General features: G+C 46.9%; 1 protein-coding gene across 1 annotated transcript; it reads left to right on the plus strand.

Moving 5' to 3' along the window:
• Positions 1 to 370: 370 nt before the first annotated feature.
• Positions 371 to 6,272, plus strand: C6H1orf53 (chromosome 6 C1orf53 homolog). Its single transcript, XM_033151092.1, has 3 exons — positions 371 to 619; positions 2,908 to 3,009; positions 5,999 to 6,272. The coding sequence occupies exons 1-3, from the start codon at positions 371 to 373 to the stop codon at positions 6,068 to 6,070; spliced, it is 423 nt and encodes a 140-aa protein (XP_033006983.1). The 3' UTR covers positions 6,071 to 6,272.
• Positions 6,273 to 15,951: the final 9,679 nt, after the last annotated feature.

The following is a 15,951-nucleotide window of genomic DNA, read 5'->3' on the forward strand; positions in this document are numbered from 1 at the left end:
CCCCCGGCGGGCGGGCGCGCTGGCCGGCAAGGCAGAGAGAAGCCATTCGGCCCTCTGGACGGACGGACGTGCTGCTGGCCGGAGGAGGGCGATGCCCCAGAGAGGCTAAATGGCGCCCCGACGGAACCCGCTCGCCGCGGAAATTTGACATTAAAAAAAAAAATCTTTCGAATTTTTCCCACGGAACACCAGGCAACATCTCGCGGCACACTAGTGTGCCGCGGAACAGTGGTTGAAAAACACTGTCCTAAAGCGATAGAGAGAGAGAGAGAAAGAGAGAGAGAGAGAGAGAGAGGGTGGAGCCCGACGCGGCTTCTTGGGCAAGGAAGTGGCCGCGGCTCCTGCCCAGGGGGGAAACCGGGGCTGGATCATGGCGGCCACGTCGCTTGCGCGCTGCTGCAGTAGCAGCAGCAGGGCAATCCCCTGCAAGCCCCCGGGGCAGCGGGGCAAAAGGCCGCTGAGCCACGGCCAGGCGGACGGGGAAGGAGGTCTTCCCGACGGCGGCGACAGCGGCTGCTCCGCGGCCCAGCGCTCCGAGGAGGCGGGCACCTGCGAGGGCAGGGAAGGGTTAACCGATGTGGAGAAGAGGGTGGTGGCTCTCCACGAGGAGGCATGCGCGGTGAGTCCGCTTCGCTTTTTCCTTGGCTTGGCGCAGCCGCCTTGGCGCTCCGGCTTTTTGCTGCTGCTCTGCAAACCAGGGCAAGTGCCAGACTTGAGAGTTGTCTTTTTTTCTGTTAGCAAAGGTGTGGTCTTTTTCTGCGCTAGAGACGCTTCGGAACTCGCAAGGGCACCCGTTTAGCAAGTCCAGATTGCCTCGATTTGCTCTTGCTGCATTTTTTGTGACTTTAGCTACTGTTTGGCCAGTACAGTACTGTCATTGTAATGGCCAGTTTAATCCTAAGCACACGCCCTCTCATTTCCACCCACCAACACTGTTGTTATTAGCTGTTATAGATAAATAGAACCTGCATGGAGAGAGGCAGTATACCATGCCACGCTCCGGAAAACAAAGGACACAAGAGGCCTGTTGCTTTTTGCACCCTGCTTGCAAGTGCTGAGACACCTGGCTGACTTCTGTTTGAAACAGAATGCTAGGCTGGTTAGCCCTGGGTACGATTCACCAAGGAAACCTGTATGTTTTTAACTGGGATGGGTGGTGGGTGGCAGGGGTGTGTAATGGTTGCAGAATTTGGCTTGTTGAAAAGGAACTCTGCTTTCTTCTAACACAAGATTCTAGAACTTATGGTTATGACAGAAGATGTGCAGTTGCAGAAGCCAGAAATGTGACTGACTAAGGTTTGGAGGGCCATGGGTGGGTGAGCCTGCAATCATTCCATACCTCTTTTCACAATAAGCAGAGGCAGAACAAATCATACGAAATAAATAGCCATGCACAAATATACTTGATCTGCATAATTTATGCAGGTCACACCATTCAGCTTCGTGCGCAAAATTTGGGTTACATAGCAAATGACTGTAGTCTCAGTTATGAACAGAGGAATAATTTGAGGGCAAGGATGCTCTCCTTGGAATATATGCAGGTACAATGAGCTGGGGAAATTCACACTCTGAGCTCATTTTTTCACCATCACTTCATGAAATACACCCAACACTTCCCTGTGTTTGCACATTGCAGAGTAAAAAAATAAAATAATGGTGCATAAACTGCACCAGGTTTGTCTACCATCACACACCTCACTGGGGTACCCCAGAGTTCCCCACTGCACAGCTGAAAAACAACTCATCTGCAGAACATTCCTATTCTCTGAGCCCAGAGAGCTGTGACTTTGCTTAATGCCTCTCCGCCGAGGCACAAATTCCTTCGCATCCATTTACAATTGGCAATGCTGCGTCCAAGCTAGAAAGGCATCTGCCACTTGGACAAAAATTAGCTGGCTTTCCTTTTACCGATCTGAAATGCTTTGAAAAGCAGGCAAATGCGCAGGGCTGGCTCAAGACGGTTAGTTGCTCCAAGCGAGATTCCTTTTTTGCCATCCCATCTTACACTAAAACACTGCTGTATGAAAATCATAGTGAAATGAAGGGATTTCAGAATTTTGCGGAGGGCCGATGAATGTTGCCAACTGTCCTACACACATGTGCGAAGCCATGTTCCAAAAGTGAAGCAGAATGTCCTGGCTCTACACAAACTCGCTCACACACACCCTGCAACGTTTCCTTGTCTCTTCCTCTCCTCACGTCCCTCCTCCTCTCCCTCACTATCTTGGAGTATACTGGGAGTCTCTGGAGTGATGCCATGGGCTGCACCTGCTGTTGTTTTTTTAGGGCTCTTCCAGACAACCTGCCTATTGAGCACTCATCCTGATTTGTTTGCAGGGAGATTAGATGCCAGTGCATTTCACCAACGCTCTCCTTATCACAAAAAGTCTGAACTTTTGCCAGAAGCAAGTTTGTTACACAAGACCTCCCCATCATAGCTGTCAACCTTTCCCCTTTTTTGCTGGAAATTCCCTTATTATAGCATTGGGAAACAGCAGGGAGGGTTGACAGCTATGCTCCCATTCAGCTATAATTGCACAACCCGAATTTGCCTGTATGTGACTGGAACCCCACCTCAAAATGGTGATGGTCTGGAAGCGCCCCTAAAAGTTGGCTGTCGGGCTGGCCATGCAGACTCAGAAAAAGAATAAAGCTGGAAGAATGGGTAGGGTGAAGTGTGTCATAAATAAACAAAGAAACGTCTGACTTCATTAAAGGCGGCATCCCATTGTTCTCCTGGCTCGCTTGGCTTCTCCCACAAACCCCTACTCCAATAACAGTGGGTGTTCCATGTACATTTGTCAAGTGGGAATCACAGGGGAACAAGAAGTAAAGTCTGCTGTTCTCTCTCTCTCTCTCTCTCTCTCTGTGTGTGTGTGTGTGTGTGTGTGTGTGTGTTTTAAATAGGCTGGCAAGCATAACTACATAGATCCAGACACTGGCTACCTAGTGTTCACCAAAGTGGCCCATTTGCAGAGAGGACACTGCTGTGGTACTTCCTGCAGACACGTGAGTATTAAACCTTGTTGCCTCCTATCAGCTTCCCACGAGGAAGGCGCTCCATCAACAAATCAGTCAGTTTTAAAATGAATTTTAAGTGGTAAATGACACACCTGTTCCCTTAAAAGGATACATTTGAAAGCCTCTCTGGGGAAGGCAGTAGAATTGCCAGGGGCAGAAAGAAGTTGCAGCTGTTTTTGTCCCCTCAAAAAATGTACACATTGTTTGTATATATGATCCTGCACACGTTCGCTCAGTCAATTCGGCAGAATTAACTTCCTCATAAACCAGTGTGGCTAAGAAGGGTGTTTTATCCGTTTCTGCTGGTGTCAAGAAACAAACCTGAACGCATTCTAGGCAGCCAGCGATTAGGTTTGCAAACACAGCTAACCTTGAAGGCGACCTCCAAATTCCTACAGATGCTTCTGGAGAGATGTGCTTGGGTGAACAGAAATAGCTATGGTGAACCGATCGGGCAAACTGTAGATTTAAGATGTAGCCATGCTCTTTGTATAGCCTCTGATCTTTACGACCTTGGTTTTTGAGTTGCTGTTAAAAAATGTTTTTGTTTTTTTTACAGAAGACAAATAAAATAGGAGATCTAATCCGTTTAAGTGCCAGCAACTGCCTTGAATATCTTACTAAGTAGCATCAATTCCCTTTTTCAGCCATTCTTAAAAAAATAATAATTCCTTAACACACTAGCAAGTTTATTGCTTCCACATTTGACAGTAACTTGGTCTGAATCCCCGTGCTATAACCTTGAACCCACCCACTTGGGTGTAATGCCCACTAAAATCAATAGGCCCCACCCCAAGTAAAACATTCAGCACTGGGATATGTAAAATATTTTCAGAGGGGGCATTTATCATCCCGACGGTCCTTCTCAAACTGTTTATTGCTGCTTTAACTTTTCCATGTGAATTTCATTATGGCAAATGTCAAGAGCTGCTTCCAGACTCTTACCCAGAAATGTTTTTCTGGAAAGGAGGGGTAACAACAGAGTAGCTTATGGGATGTCATAAGTCAATGGCTCCACTCTCCCTGCACCCAAATTTCACAATCCTCAGTACACTGGTTTTTCATTAAAAAATTTTTTTGCTGCCTGTGCAGTCTACACAAGTCCTCTTGAACAGAGTTCAGACAATAAAATATATCATTAAAAGTATTAAAACATTTAAATCCATTCATTTATCCCCACTGGGCTGTCATCTCGTTAAGGAAATCTTAATTACCACCATATGAGTTATTTATTTTAAAATAAAGTATTTGATATACATTTATTTTCTTCATATTTAAAAAAATCATATTGAAAAAGACCATATTGAGTGAAAAGGAGGGGGGAATCGCATCTTACAGTTTCAATGTCAACTAATCAATTTTAGCACATTGTCAAAATGTCCATTGACGCTCGTTTCTCAGTTCTATATCTGTTCCAATATTGGATAAATAGTGTCCAATTCCTTTGAAATGTGTCTTCTGAGTTACTTCTTCCCTCCCATTTTATTCATCACCATCTTATTCCAAATTTTCCCTTTCCATAATTTGAGAGATGGCAGATGGGCTGTTCTATAGGTTACTGCTAATAATTAATCAGTTAAGCTTACATATTAATAAATCAATATTTCTGCAAAAAAAAAAGGCCTACCTTCCGGCAGAGTATAGATGGAAGAGTTGTGATAGGCCCCATTGTGGAAGAGGCATTGTCTTCCATGTGAGGAAAGGAGAAAGCTATGTTACAAAATGATGCAGACCACCTGAGGTTTGTTTAAGTCGGGGGTGGCCAACTTGTATCCTGATGATTGGCTGGATAGAAGTTGGGGTCCAACATCTGCAGAGTCACAGGTTTCCCACCCCAGGTTTAAGCACTTGTCTACAAAATATTTTAACTTTCGCCATTCAGGCTCCTGCATAATTCACCAGAAGCATCTTTTTAATCCCTGAAAAGGGTTGCAATGAATTAATGTGACTGATGAACCCTCTAAGCATTGCATCTCTACACCAGGCGGGTTGCAGAGAAATAAAAAGCAACTGGCATCCTGTTCAACCGTAGATCAGTACTGCAAAGCAACCAACATTGGCCTGAGCAATTATAGTGCACAGTTCATTGACAAAAAAAAAAAACAGTTCAGTGCACCTACCATAATTTAACATTGACTGTTTGTATGATATTTTGTATTGCGGTTTTAATTTTGTTTTAGTGCTGTAATTTTATTGTTAGCAACCCTGGACTCTCATAAGAGGAAGGGTGAGGTATAACAAAATTATTATTATTATTATTATTATTATTATTATTATTATTATTATTAACTGTTCAGAAGAAAGTAAACACCTCCAGCCTCCCTGACTCTTCACAAGCAGCCTTTTCCCAGTCTTATTTGGTCATCTGAAAGTGATTAAACACCTCGCTGCATCTATAGTGTATAGGACTTGTGTGTCGCCCTCTTCACATTGCTCTCCAAAACACTCTGAATTGTGAGTTTTAATGCTGCAGTCCTGTGCACTTTTCCCTGGGAGTAAGCCTCACTGAACACAGTTGGATTTGTTGCCAAATTTCAAGTGGGACCTGGCTACAAAAGATTCTAGCTTTCCCTTTGTGTTTTGTGACTAGAGAAATCTATTCCCGTCTCCCCACCTTATGTGAGGTTTCAGGAAGTGACTTCAATGAGATCTCTTTTCTTCCACTTTGGTAAATATACAGGATTGCATGCAGAGTGGGGGAGAGAGGAGTGGTTGTCTCACATACTGTATAATGAGTAGGGACATATCTAGCAAGGAGGTTTCTTGGACAATAATTAGGACCATTTGTTTGGGGAGAGGGCAAGGAAAAGGGGGATGCATGGCTCAATTCCTCCTCCTCTCCTCTCGCTCGCTCTCTTTTCAAGTCCCGAGGCCACAAATGATTTATAGGACATCATTAATTTTGTCTTTAAGTATGGGTAATGTTGAGGCCTCATCAAGAATGACTTATTCCATCTCTCTCTCTCTCTTTCTCCAGTGTCCATATGGTCAGATGAATGTTAAAGATCCTTCCAAAAAGAAGCGGTTCAATTCCTTTTTCTACGCTTGAGGATCGAAGCCTTTTGCATCATACCATGAAGGAGAGGGGGAGTCAGCCATCACTCCCACTTCTTCCTTCTTTTCTGCCCCCTACAGCTTCCACATTTTGCATAATGTCATTCCTTTGACCTCTGCTGTTCTGCATCCTGAATATTTTCCAATTGCAATAAAATAAAAAGCCCATGTGTGCTCCAGTGGCGCTGAGCCATTGACAAGGCTTTTTCCCTTTCTCTGGTGTTATAAGTGGCTGGCTGGGAAGAGATGGTTGCTTTGCCTTCCAGAGTTATCAGGCTGGAGAGGGGAAACCAGCCACTCTCAAGCTAGCTTTGTTTTGCTTGGTGGTGCTGAGCTACGCTTTGAGAAACATTTAAATGCGGCTTTAAAAGACAGGTTCTCTTCTAGCACAAGGTTGAAAAGAAAGTCTCCAAACTGATCCATAACACAATCATTGGATTAACATCTTTGTCCTGAATGCTCTAACTATATTTGCTCTGCAAATGTGTGTTCGTTTGGCTGCAAGCTCAACAAGATATTCTTAAGCAACTGCAGGCTTGTTTGGACGCTTAAGTGGTGGAAGCTGGTGCCCATTAGGACTTATAGGGCAGAAGCAGGGGGGAGGCCAACAGCAGGGGGAGCCAGAGCCAATGATAGGCAGAGTCATTCTGATTTTGTTCACATTCTTCTCCCTGCTGTGTTAAGAGGAGGAGACCGAGACTAAGGAGGAGGAGCTGACAGTGTCACCCCATAGACTGGTTTTAAGTAAGGTAGTAAGAAGATGCCTGCTTCTTGGGAGAAAAGCAATGACAAACCTAGACAGCATCTTAAAAAGCAGAGACATCACCTTGCCGACAAAGGTCCGTATAGTTAAAGCTATGGTTTTCCCAGTAGTAATGTACGGAAGTGAGAGCTGGACCATAAAGAAGGCTGATCGCCGAAGAATTGATGCTTTTGAATTATGGTGCTGGAGGAGACTCTTGAGAGTCCCATGGACTGCAAGAAGATCAAACCTATCCATTCTCAAAGAAATCAGCTCTGAGTGCTCACTAGAAGGACAGATCCTGAAGTTGAGGCTCCAGTACTTTGGCCACCTCATGAGAAGAGAAGACTCCCTAGAAAAGACCCTGATGTTGGGAAAGATGGAGGGCACAAGGAGAAGGGGACGACAGAGGATGAGATGGTTGGACAGTGTTCTCGAAGCTACTAACATGAGTTTGGCCAAACTACGAGAGGCAGTGAAGGATAGGCGTGCCTGGCGTGCTCTGGTCCATGGGGTCACGAAGAGTCAGACACGACTGAACGACTGAACAACAACAAGGTAGTAAGCAGGTGGAGGCAGGCTGAGGGCAGACAGAGTTTAGTGAGACACTGCGCTTGCACTAATAGACCAGCTCCCCTGCATGTATATATCACCTGATTTTGTTACACCAGATTATTCTACATTTGATGAACGGCAGCTGAATGTGACGCAGTTGGGGGAAATTGCCGTTAAGGTGAGAAAGACGTGGTACCTACTCCCATACAAAAGTCATCAGCAGATCTTGCATCTTCCAAGAGAGAAAGAGAGAGCATGTCTAGGTGACCCACTCATTCCTGGCTGGCCGCTGAATGTATGAACTCTACTGAAAAGCACCTTGTCTGAAGTGATAGGAAAGTTCCGCCTGTCAAGTTGGATCATTGCCTGCTCATTTGCACATGCATGGGCAGGGCAGGGAACTATTTTGCTGCTTGAGGGGCAAATTCCCTCAGGGGAAAGCGGTCCTGTCCTGGGGCCACCTACCACCAGCAGGCAGAGGCTAAACATACTGACACACACTGGACACGACACTCACACATGCTAGGCTCAACAAATTTGTGCACCAAGGGGAAGACAGAAGGTTTAATGTGCAAAACGGACAGGAAGGCTGTAAAGGAGTGTGTTTGGCATTTACCTCCACTTGCAAGCTTTGCTAAGAAAAAGACTATGTTGAGAGGAACCACAGCAAACTTGCAAAACAGGAAGACACTGCAAGTTTCCTCTGCATGTTGAGAAACGGGTTCTCCTTTCTCAGTGCACAGGGAGGATGCCAGGTGAACTGGTACTGCAGGAAGAGAGTGGCCTTTGCCTGCATAGCCAGCTTGGTTCTGCCCTCTCAGCAGTGGCACTTCCTCTCACCTGCAAGTGGCGGTGACTCCCAGAATTACTGTACCACAAAAGGCATGTAACCAGTTAATTGGTGAGGGAAACCGATGCAGAGGAAGAAAGTATGTGGCCCGTGCGTGGGGGGGGGCAGAGTGAGAGACATGGCTGGCGAAATTTGGGCCACAGACTCCCCATCCCTGCACTTTTGATGCTGCAATGATGAACACACACGCACAAGCCAGTCTTCAGCTGACGTTCTTGGATTAAACCCAAGCCGTTCCACTGTTGAGACCTGTCTTAATGCTTCAGTCAATCAGCTCAACTGCCTCAGGACTGGGATGCCTGGCTGGAAATGTTCGACATACACTTGTGTGGCTTGGACGCTTCGTGGAAGTCAGTAAGGCTGGCTTCCAAACCACTCTTCTCATGAGCAGGATGTATGTTGCAACATGGGTGGTGTCAGAGCAGGAGCAGGGTGCAAGTGCCTCCCCCACAAACTAGTTCATTCCCACCCACCTATTATTATTATTATTATTATTATTATTATTATTATTATTATTATTATTATTAGTTTGCTAGACTTTGGTCATTAACAAATACCTTTTGTTTGTTCCAGAGAGCTTATCATCATCATCATCATCATCATCATCATCATATCCCACCCATCAAACTGAGTTGCCCCAGCCACTCTGGGTAGAATACAACACACATCTAAAAATACACTTTTTGCCCTTTCTGTATACCCCAAAATTTCCCCCCTAGTGCTGCCATTCTGAAATGTGGCTTCAATAAATTATGGATCCAATTGCAAATATCTCTTATAGACCTTGGAAAAGACCGTGGATGATGAATATACAAACCAGGATTTATTGATTTATTTATTTATTTATTTATTTATTTATTTAAAGTTGAGGTCTATAATTTCTAACACAAATAAAAATAAACTCCACGGTTGTACACACCTTCCCTCCTTATTCAAGGAAAAGTGAGACAATAGTTCATTGTGAACTTCTGTTGCACCCAAAATGGAAGGGATGGTTACTGCTTCCGCCTTCCTGAAAAAAATGTCCATCTTCCTGAATTATTTTTTAATTGATTATGGCTGCAATCAAACTCACACGTGCCATACAAAGCAGGGCACATTTTGCAATATCAGACTTCTTGCCTCCACAACTCAAGAGGGAAGAGGCTGGGTGGGGGGTGGGTGGGATGTGTGACCTTTGATGCATTTCAGCTTTTGTTGTGCTTATTTGTTTGAGCCTGATCAACAAACATAGCAGAATCAGGTGAAATCCTGCAGTGGTAGAATGGACTGTGACACTTCAGGATAGGATGGGCAGTGGTGTCCCTCTTGCATGCTTCCCCACTTACACAACAACCTCCCTACAGCTTACATGCCCATCCCTATTACAGAGCATATCTACTTCCCTTCCTGCAAGTAGGAAATAGTTAACTTGCTGCAGCATTCAAAAAATGTGACATTCCCATTATTAAATAAGTCTATTCTGCTGTCTCTGAATTCTACCTTCTCTCTGCTATGTATCCCGCTGAAAATGCAGAGGGAGGCTTCAAGGGAAATAACTTCGCCTCTTTGGAGGCCTAAGGCCACCCAGTGAGCTTCACTGGCTACAGGGGATGTGACCCCTGATTTCCCAGGTCCTAGTCCAGCATTCTTCCCACTGCAGCCCACTGGGTCTCAGATGAACTACAACTCCCAGCTGCCCTTGCCAGCTTGGCCAATGGTCAGAGATTGTCAGGGATGATGGGAACATCTGCGGCGGCCCACAGATTCTCCACCTCTGGTTTAGAATCTCCCATCAGTAGGCTAGAGCATGGGACTCTTAATCTCAGGGTCACGGGTTCAAGCCCCATGTTGAGCAAAAGATTCCTGCATTGCAGGGGGCTGGACTAGATGACCCTCATGGTCCCTTCCAGCTCTATGATTCTATGAATACCAGTCGCTGGGAATCACAGGTGGGGGCGGGGGAGAGAGTGCTGTTGTGCTCAGGTCCTGCTTGCATGTTTCCCACCGGCATTTGGCTGGCCACTGTGAGAACGGGGTGGTGGACTACATGGGGTCTGTAAACACCTTGCCCGGTTCCCCATGGAACTGAACGCCAGGGGGCGCGCTCCCGAGGTTTTACAATTTATTTTCATTTTTAGTGGCGTTTAGGTTGGAGGAGGTGCATCCGAGAAGCGCGCGCCATTGCAGCCTGCGGGAGTTAACCTCTTGGTAAGGCGGCGTCATCTTCAGCACTTTTCTCTCCAGAGAAAACTTTAGTTCTTATTGCATCCCTACCCGGCCCTTTCCTCCAGGGAGCTCAAGGTGGTTCCATAGCTCCCGCTCCTCTTCCCCATGACCCTCACCATCACTCGGTTAGGTAGGTCAGGCTAAGAGCTAGTGACTGGCTCAAGATCATCCCCTGAACTTCACGGCCACTTGCGGATTTGAACTCCGCGCTCTAGTCCAGCGCTCTAACCACTGGGCAATACTGTCTCTCTTTGAGCAACACCACCAGAAGCAAGAGTCACTGCATTCAGTGAAGATTTTCGATGGGTTAATAGATACTTAAAAATGCACTGCTAACTCATGATCCAGCTTAGTATAACAGCAGCAACGTCTGTCTCTCCCTCCCGGATTCCAGCCCAGGAAATCTCCCGTCCTTGGTTGACTTTACAGCTGAAGGATGGATCCCCTGCACGAGTCTTACTGAGGTCGCTTCCTCAGCTTCCAGGGACAAACAAGGAGGAGCCGTCCATTATTGAGGGCGGCCGCAGCAGGTGGCTTTGGCGGCAGGCCGCGTTTCCTTTCTCCGTTTTGGGCAATTAATTAGACCGAGGAAGCTCTTTTTAAGGAAAAGGAAAAGAAATATATAGCGAAAGCCTTTTATGCGTGTCTACTCATAAGTAAGGGAAGTGTGTATACTGTATAGACTGCAGCAGGCTTCAGTTGCCTTTATTTTAATGGGAAATCCCAGCCTGTGCTAAATTCTTCCGATGATGCTGATGATGCCGTCCATCTGACTGGGGTTGCCCCAGCCATTCTGGACGGCTCCCAACAAAAAACAGTAAAAGCACAACAGCACGCACTGAAAACTTCCCTGAACTGGGCTGCCTTCAGGTGAAGGGAAAAGATGAGCTTTGGATCGGAGCCTTGCTCGCTGCATCTGTTCCCATGGATAACAACTTCTCTTGCTCGGCCTCTCCGCCAGCTCAGGGCGCTATGAGCGGCGTTTGACATCTAGGAAATGGAGAATTCAGGAAAGAAGTGCCTTGCCCAAGGCTGCCTTGGAAATCGGTGTCATTTCTTTAAAAGGAAATGCAGCGCGGGTGCATTGCAAGAAGCAACTCCGAAGAGTTAAAGTGACCTGTGTTTATGAATACAAGCTTCCCTAAGAACTTTTATGGGTGGTTCCATAAAAACGAGCATTTCGCCATACCTAATGGGTCTGTATCCAGTGGTTTTAACCATTCTTCCTACCGTCTGGCAGGACGTTAAAGAGCCCCGATCCACACATACAGGTCTCAACGTTTGGTGACTGTTCGCTAAACAAACGTGTAAACGCTCTCTATGGGAAAGGACGGAGTTTTAGATTGTGCGTAATAATCAGGAAGCTTTTCCTCAGAGTTCGGGACTGGTGCTGCAAGCATCCCGTGCACGTGTGAATGCACCTTTCCTGACCTTGCCACATGGCTGTGTGGGCACTGCGGTAAGTTTGATTATCGTTAGGTCAAAGGAAAGACGTTTCTGTGGGGAGGGAGGGTTCAGACTTGCTTTGCGCAAGCAAAGGATCCAGCAAGTTCAGCTCCTCCAGATCACCGCAAAGGGTTGCGTTTCCTGTCAGACCTGGACTGCCATCTTCACATAGGAATTGACACCGTGAGACTGAGTTCGGCTATGTGGTTTAGATGGTTTGCTTAGAAAGCGGGGGGGGGGCCTAGCCCAGGGGGCCGCATTGCTTTGGGGAGGCCATATGCCAATCAATGGGGGTGGGGCCAGAAGCAACAAGTGGGCGGGGCGAGGAAGGGATCATTCCCCATTGCAACCGGCCAGAAGTCGGGCTTAGCTCCGTCCACACGGAAAATCGTTTCTCCATCACCTGCCCTCCACGCAAAATGCATGACGACAGTTCAAGGAGACTTTAGAGCCAGGCAGAAGCGCCCCAGGAGGATCAAGAGCAGGGTGCGTGGCATAAGAAGGGCGCTTAGCCTGGGGAGCAGGTTGAGGGCCACATCTAGTGTATTGAAGGGCCGCGTTCTCTCTGGCTCCAAGGTTCCTTTTGTGTAAGCCCCGCAGGAGGCAGACGCTCCCATGGAGAGGGGTGTCTGGACCTGCACATCGCACAGATGCAGCGTAGTCCTGTTGCTGTTTACTCAGAAGTAAGACACACTTCCCCAGTAAAGTGAGCACAGAAGGAGCTGTCTTGTAGCTGGATGGCTGCTACCGTACACACACATTTCCCCTTCGTGTCAAAATAAGTTCAGAGGGAACTTTTATGGAGTGAACGCAAAATTGCCCAATCCCGCGCAAGCAACCCCACAGATGCCCGTGTGGGACTCGATCCTAGGAAACGGTGTGCATGGCGTTTCCAGACACGGAGCCTCTCCAACCTGCTGCAGCAATGAGTCTCGAGACACCCTAAACATCAGCAGATTTAGCTTGGCATCAGGTTTGCAGCCCGTGGCACCCAATTTCTGACGCCATCCACAGTTGGGAGAGCAACTCTCTTCGTTTCCCATTATATTCTCCTTGCGCAAAACCATCTGCCAGCCTTTCCTCAAAGAGCTGCTTTAAGCTAGACGTAGCGCTTCGATCAGCGTCTGCTGCCCTGTTCACCTGCTCGCCTCCTTGCCTTGCAGGTGGGCAGCTGCGGCCTCTGTCGTAGCTTTGCATAGACTGCGCCCCCGGGCGAGTGAAATGAACGAAACAATTTGCAAGGGTTTGGAACAGTGAGAGCGCCGGCGTACAGAGGTCCTTTTCCCTCTCTCCCTCCCTAACCCCCACATTGCCTGGAGAATGCAAGCGGGGAAGGTCCCTAGCTCAGTGGCTGAGCGTCTGCTTTGCATTAAGAAGGTCCCATGTTCAATTCCCGGCATCGCCAAGTAGCAGGGTCGCCATCTTGCCCGCAGGATTGTGGGTGCCCGCTGCCGCACATGGATGTGCAACACTTGCACCTAATGTGTGCGATGTCATGCAGCCAACAGCCAGCGAGGCACACTTCTAGGCGGTGAGGGACTCGGACTTAGAGGCAGAGAGACTCTGCTTCCCCTCCCCAGCCCCACGCCTCGCTGGCTGGCTGCGAAGGACAGAGCTGAACTGCTTCTCTCCCTGCTGGCTTTTTTCATTGACTTTGTGGGTGCCTGGCCCCCACAATTATATTATTGTGGCTGCCCAAGCTCCCTGAAGTTGGCTCCTATGATAGATAGATAGATAGATAGATAGATAGATAGATAGATAGATAGATAGATAGATAGATAAATAGATAGATACTTTATTGTCATTGTACATAGTACAACGAAATTGAATACCGTCCCACATTTACAGCCACATATACGCATTTATACATTTACAGCCACACATACACATACATACCATCCATCACCACTAAGGAAAAGAGGCCCCAACACAAAACTGGGCTTGTTTGGTGGTGGGGCCGCCGCTGCTCAATCTTTGTAACGCCTTTGCTGCAGAGACTCCGCACGTTTACTTTTTTAGACGGCTGCTGAAGCCTCTTTGAAAGCAAGATTTGAATGTTGGCTATTCCGCAGCTTGTAGAGACTGTCCTGCTTTTCACTGAGACAGGACATCTCGTGGTGGTGCCGCTGTCCCGCCCCACCCCCTTTCTAAATAGCTTGTTTTACTGTTCTTCCCAATGCTTCAATTATTGGGGGCGCGTAGCGGGAAGGGCGAGTGGGAAAGGTCGAGGAGCCCCTAATGAAATCCACAAGCCCCGCTCCTGCGTGGCTGTCTTCAATTTTAGCCAAATCATTGCCTTCCCCAAACAGTAGCGAAGGGTGGGGTGGGGTGAAAGGGGGCACTACAACAAGTAAGAACGAGTAATCCGAGAACTGGTCTTATCTTGTTAACCTTTAGATTGTGTAGGTAGGATTTGTTTAACGTCAGGCGCTTTGGAGAAGGATGTGTATGAAGATGCCTTTTGTATTTTTCTGCATGCTGAAAAGCCCCCCTGCTTTCTTCAAAAACGAAACAGAGCAATGAGGATTCGGCCCATAAGGTTCTGCACTCTTTCTTTCCCGGTTCTTCCTATTCTCTACCTCCCCGCCCCGCTTTAACTTTAAGGAACCTCTGACGCCAGAAGAAAACTAGGAGCATCTGGTCATCCCACAAACAGAAGGCCGGGTGGGGTGGGGGACAGAGAGAGAGAGAGACTCCAAGCGCTATAACCTTCAGCAGGTCCGCTGCAAGCCTCCTCCCCACTACTAAAAAACCCCTCAGATTATTATTATTATTATTATTATTATTATTATTATTATTATTATTATTATTATTATTATTATTATTATTATTATTATTATAAAGGCCACGTGAGTAACACACTGCATCCATCCTGCCATTAGGCAAGATGAAGTGGCAGACTTAAGGTGGTTCCTTCTGGGGAAGGACCACTTCAGATTGCTGGTGAGGGGAGCGGAATCAGATTTGAGAAGAAATCCGCGCGCCCCTTACAAAGGACTCTACGCGGAGCACATTAGTATACAATGGAGAAGAGGTTAAGGAAGTTGGGTTTTTGTTGTTGTTGTTTTTTTAGGGGGGTTGTGTAAACATCGGAGGCTATGTCCACAATACCGCGCTCCATACACACACCTGAAGTGGTACAGTCCACAATCCAAGCACCTTGTTCTGCCTAATGCGTCGAATTTATCGTGCGTAAAGAGATGGAGCCGAAGGGGGTACCCTACTCTTTAGCTGCTCTGAGGCATATAGGACGGCGCTTAGTAGGGCGGAGGAGACCTCTGCTCGGAGATTTGCTACTTTTTTTGGAGCGTAAATGGAGACCTCGGGGGCTATTCGAAGCTCTTATTCCAGCAGTAGTAAAATACTTTGTGGGGTGCTTTTAAAGCCAAACCAACTTAGTTCCTCCAACTAAAGTGGGACCACGCTTGTCTCGCCACATCCCACCCTCCCTTTGGAAAGGTGGCCATATGCCACTCTCTTCTGTGTGCCTCGGCACAAAGACTTTCCCCTCTCTCACACAAACACATATCCACTCCACTCACTGAAATCGACGAGTCTTAGAAGGGCTGGATCTTACCCAGTATTTTTGACAACTGGAAAGTGACGGTGGTTCGGTGGCTCGGTGGCACGATTTATTTAGTGTCTAAAATACAGGACGTTTAATTTTTTTATTTTTGGAAAAAGAGAAAAATAAACAAGAAGTTTATGCGCTGTGAAGAAGCTTATGCGCTGTCTCACCCACTCGCGTGAGACAGATTTCTTTCCCACCCAACTCTTAGATATATTCACCTTCTGTGTTGTTGTTGTTGTTTAAAAGCCATTCATCCCAGATATGAACAAAGTTGATCATCCCATCATCATTAGTCGATGAAGGAACTGATCACAGAGAATTATCATGACGTGGAGCTGAATTGAGAAAGGTTGCACAAGAGATAAAAGCAGACGAGAGGAGAGCGACCATCCTCCTCTCACGGTTTCACATTATTGATCAGCTATCAGTTCCTCCCCCCCTTCCTGTTGTGGACAGAAACCGCGATTTTTTGTGGCTGGTCGTAAACATGTAACTATGGGAATT

This window comes from Lacerta agilis, chromosome 6 (assembly GCF_009819535.1).
Source record: "Lacerta agilis isolate rLacAgi1 chromosome 6, rLacAgi1.pri, whole genome shotgun sequence".
NCBI lineage: Eukaryota > Metazoa > Chordata > Lepidosauria > Squamata > Lacertidae > Lacerta > Lacerta agilis.

Coding starts and splice junctions, on each gene's coding strand:
- C6H1orf53 (XM_033151092.1), top strand. CDS start 371: ATGGCGGCCACGTCGCTTGCGCGCTGCTGCAGTAGCAGCAGCAGGGCA. Junction 620..2,907: donor TCCACGAGGAGGCATGCGCG/GTGAGTCCGCTT, acceptor TGTTTTAAATAG/GCTGGCAAGCATAACTACAT. Junction 3,010..5,998: donor GTGGTACTTCCTGCAGACAC/GTGAGTATTAAA, acceptor CTCTTTCTCCAG/TGTCCATATGGTCAGATGAA.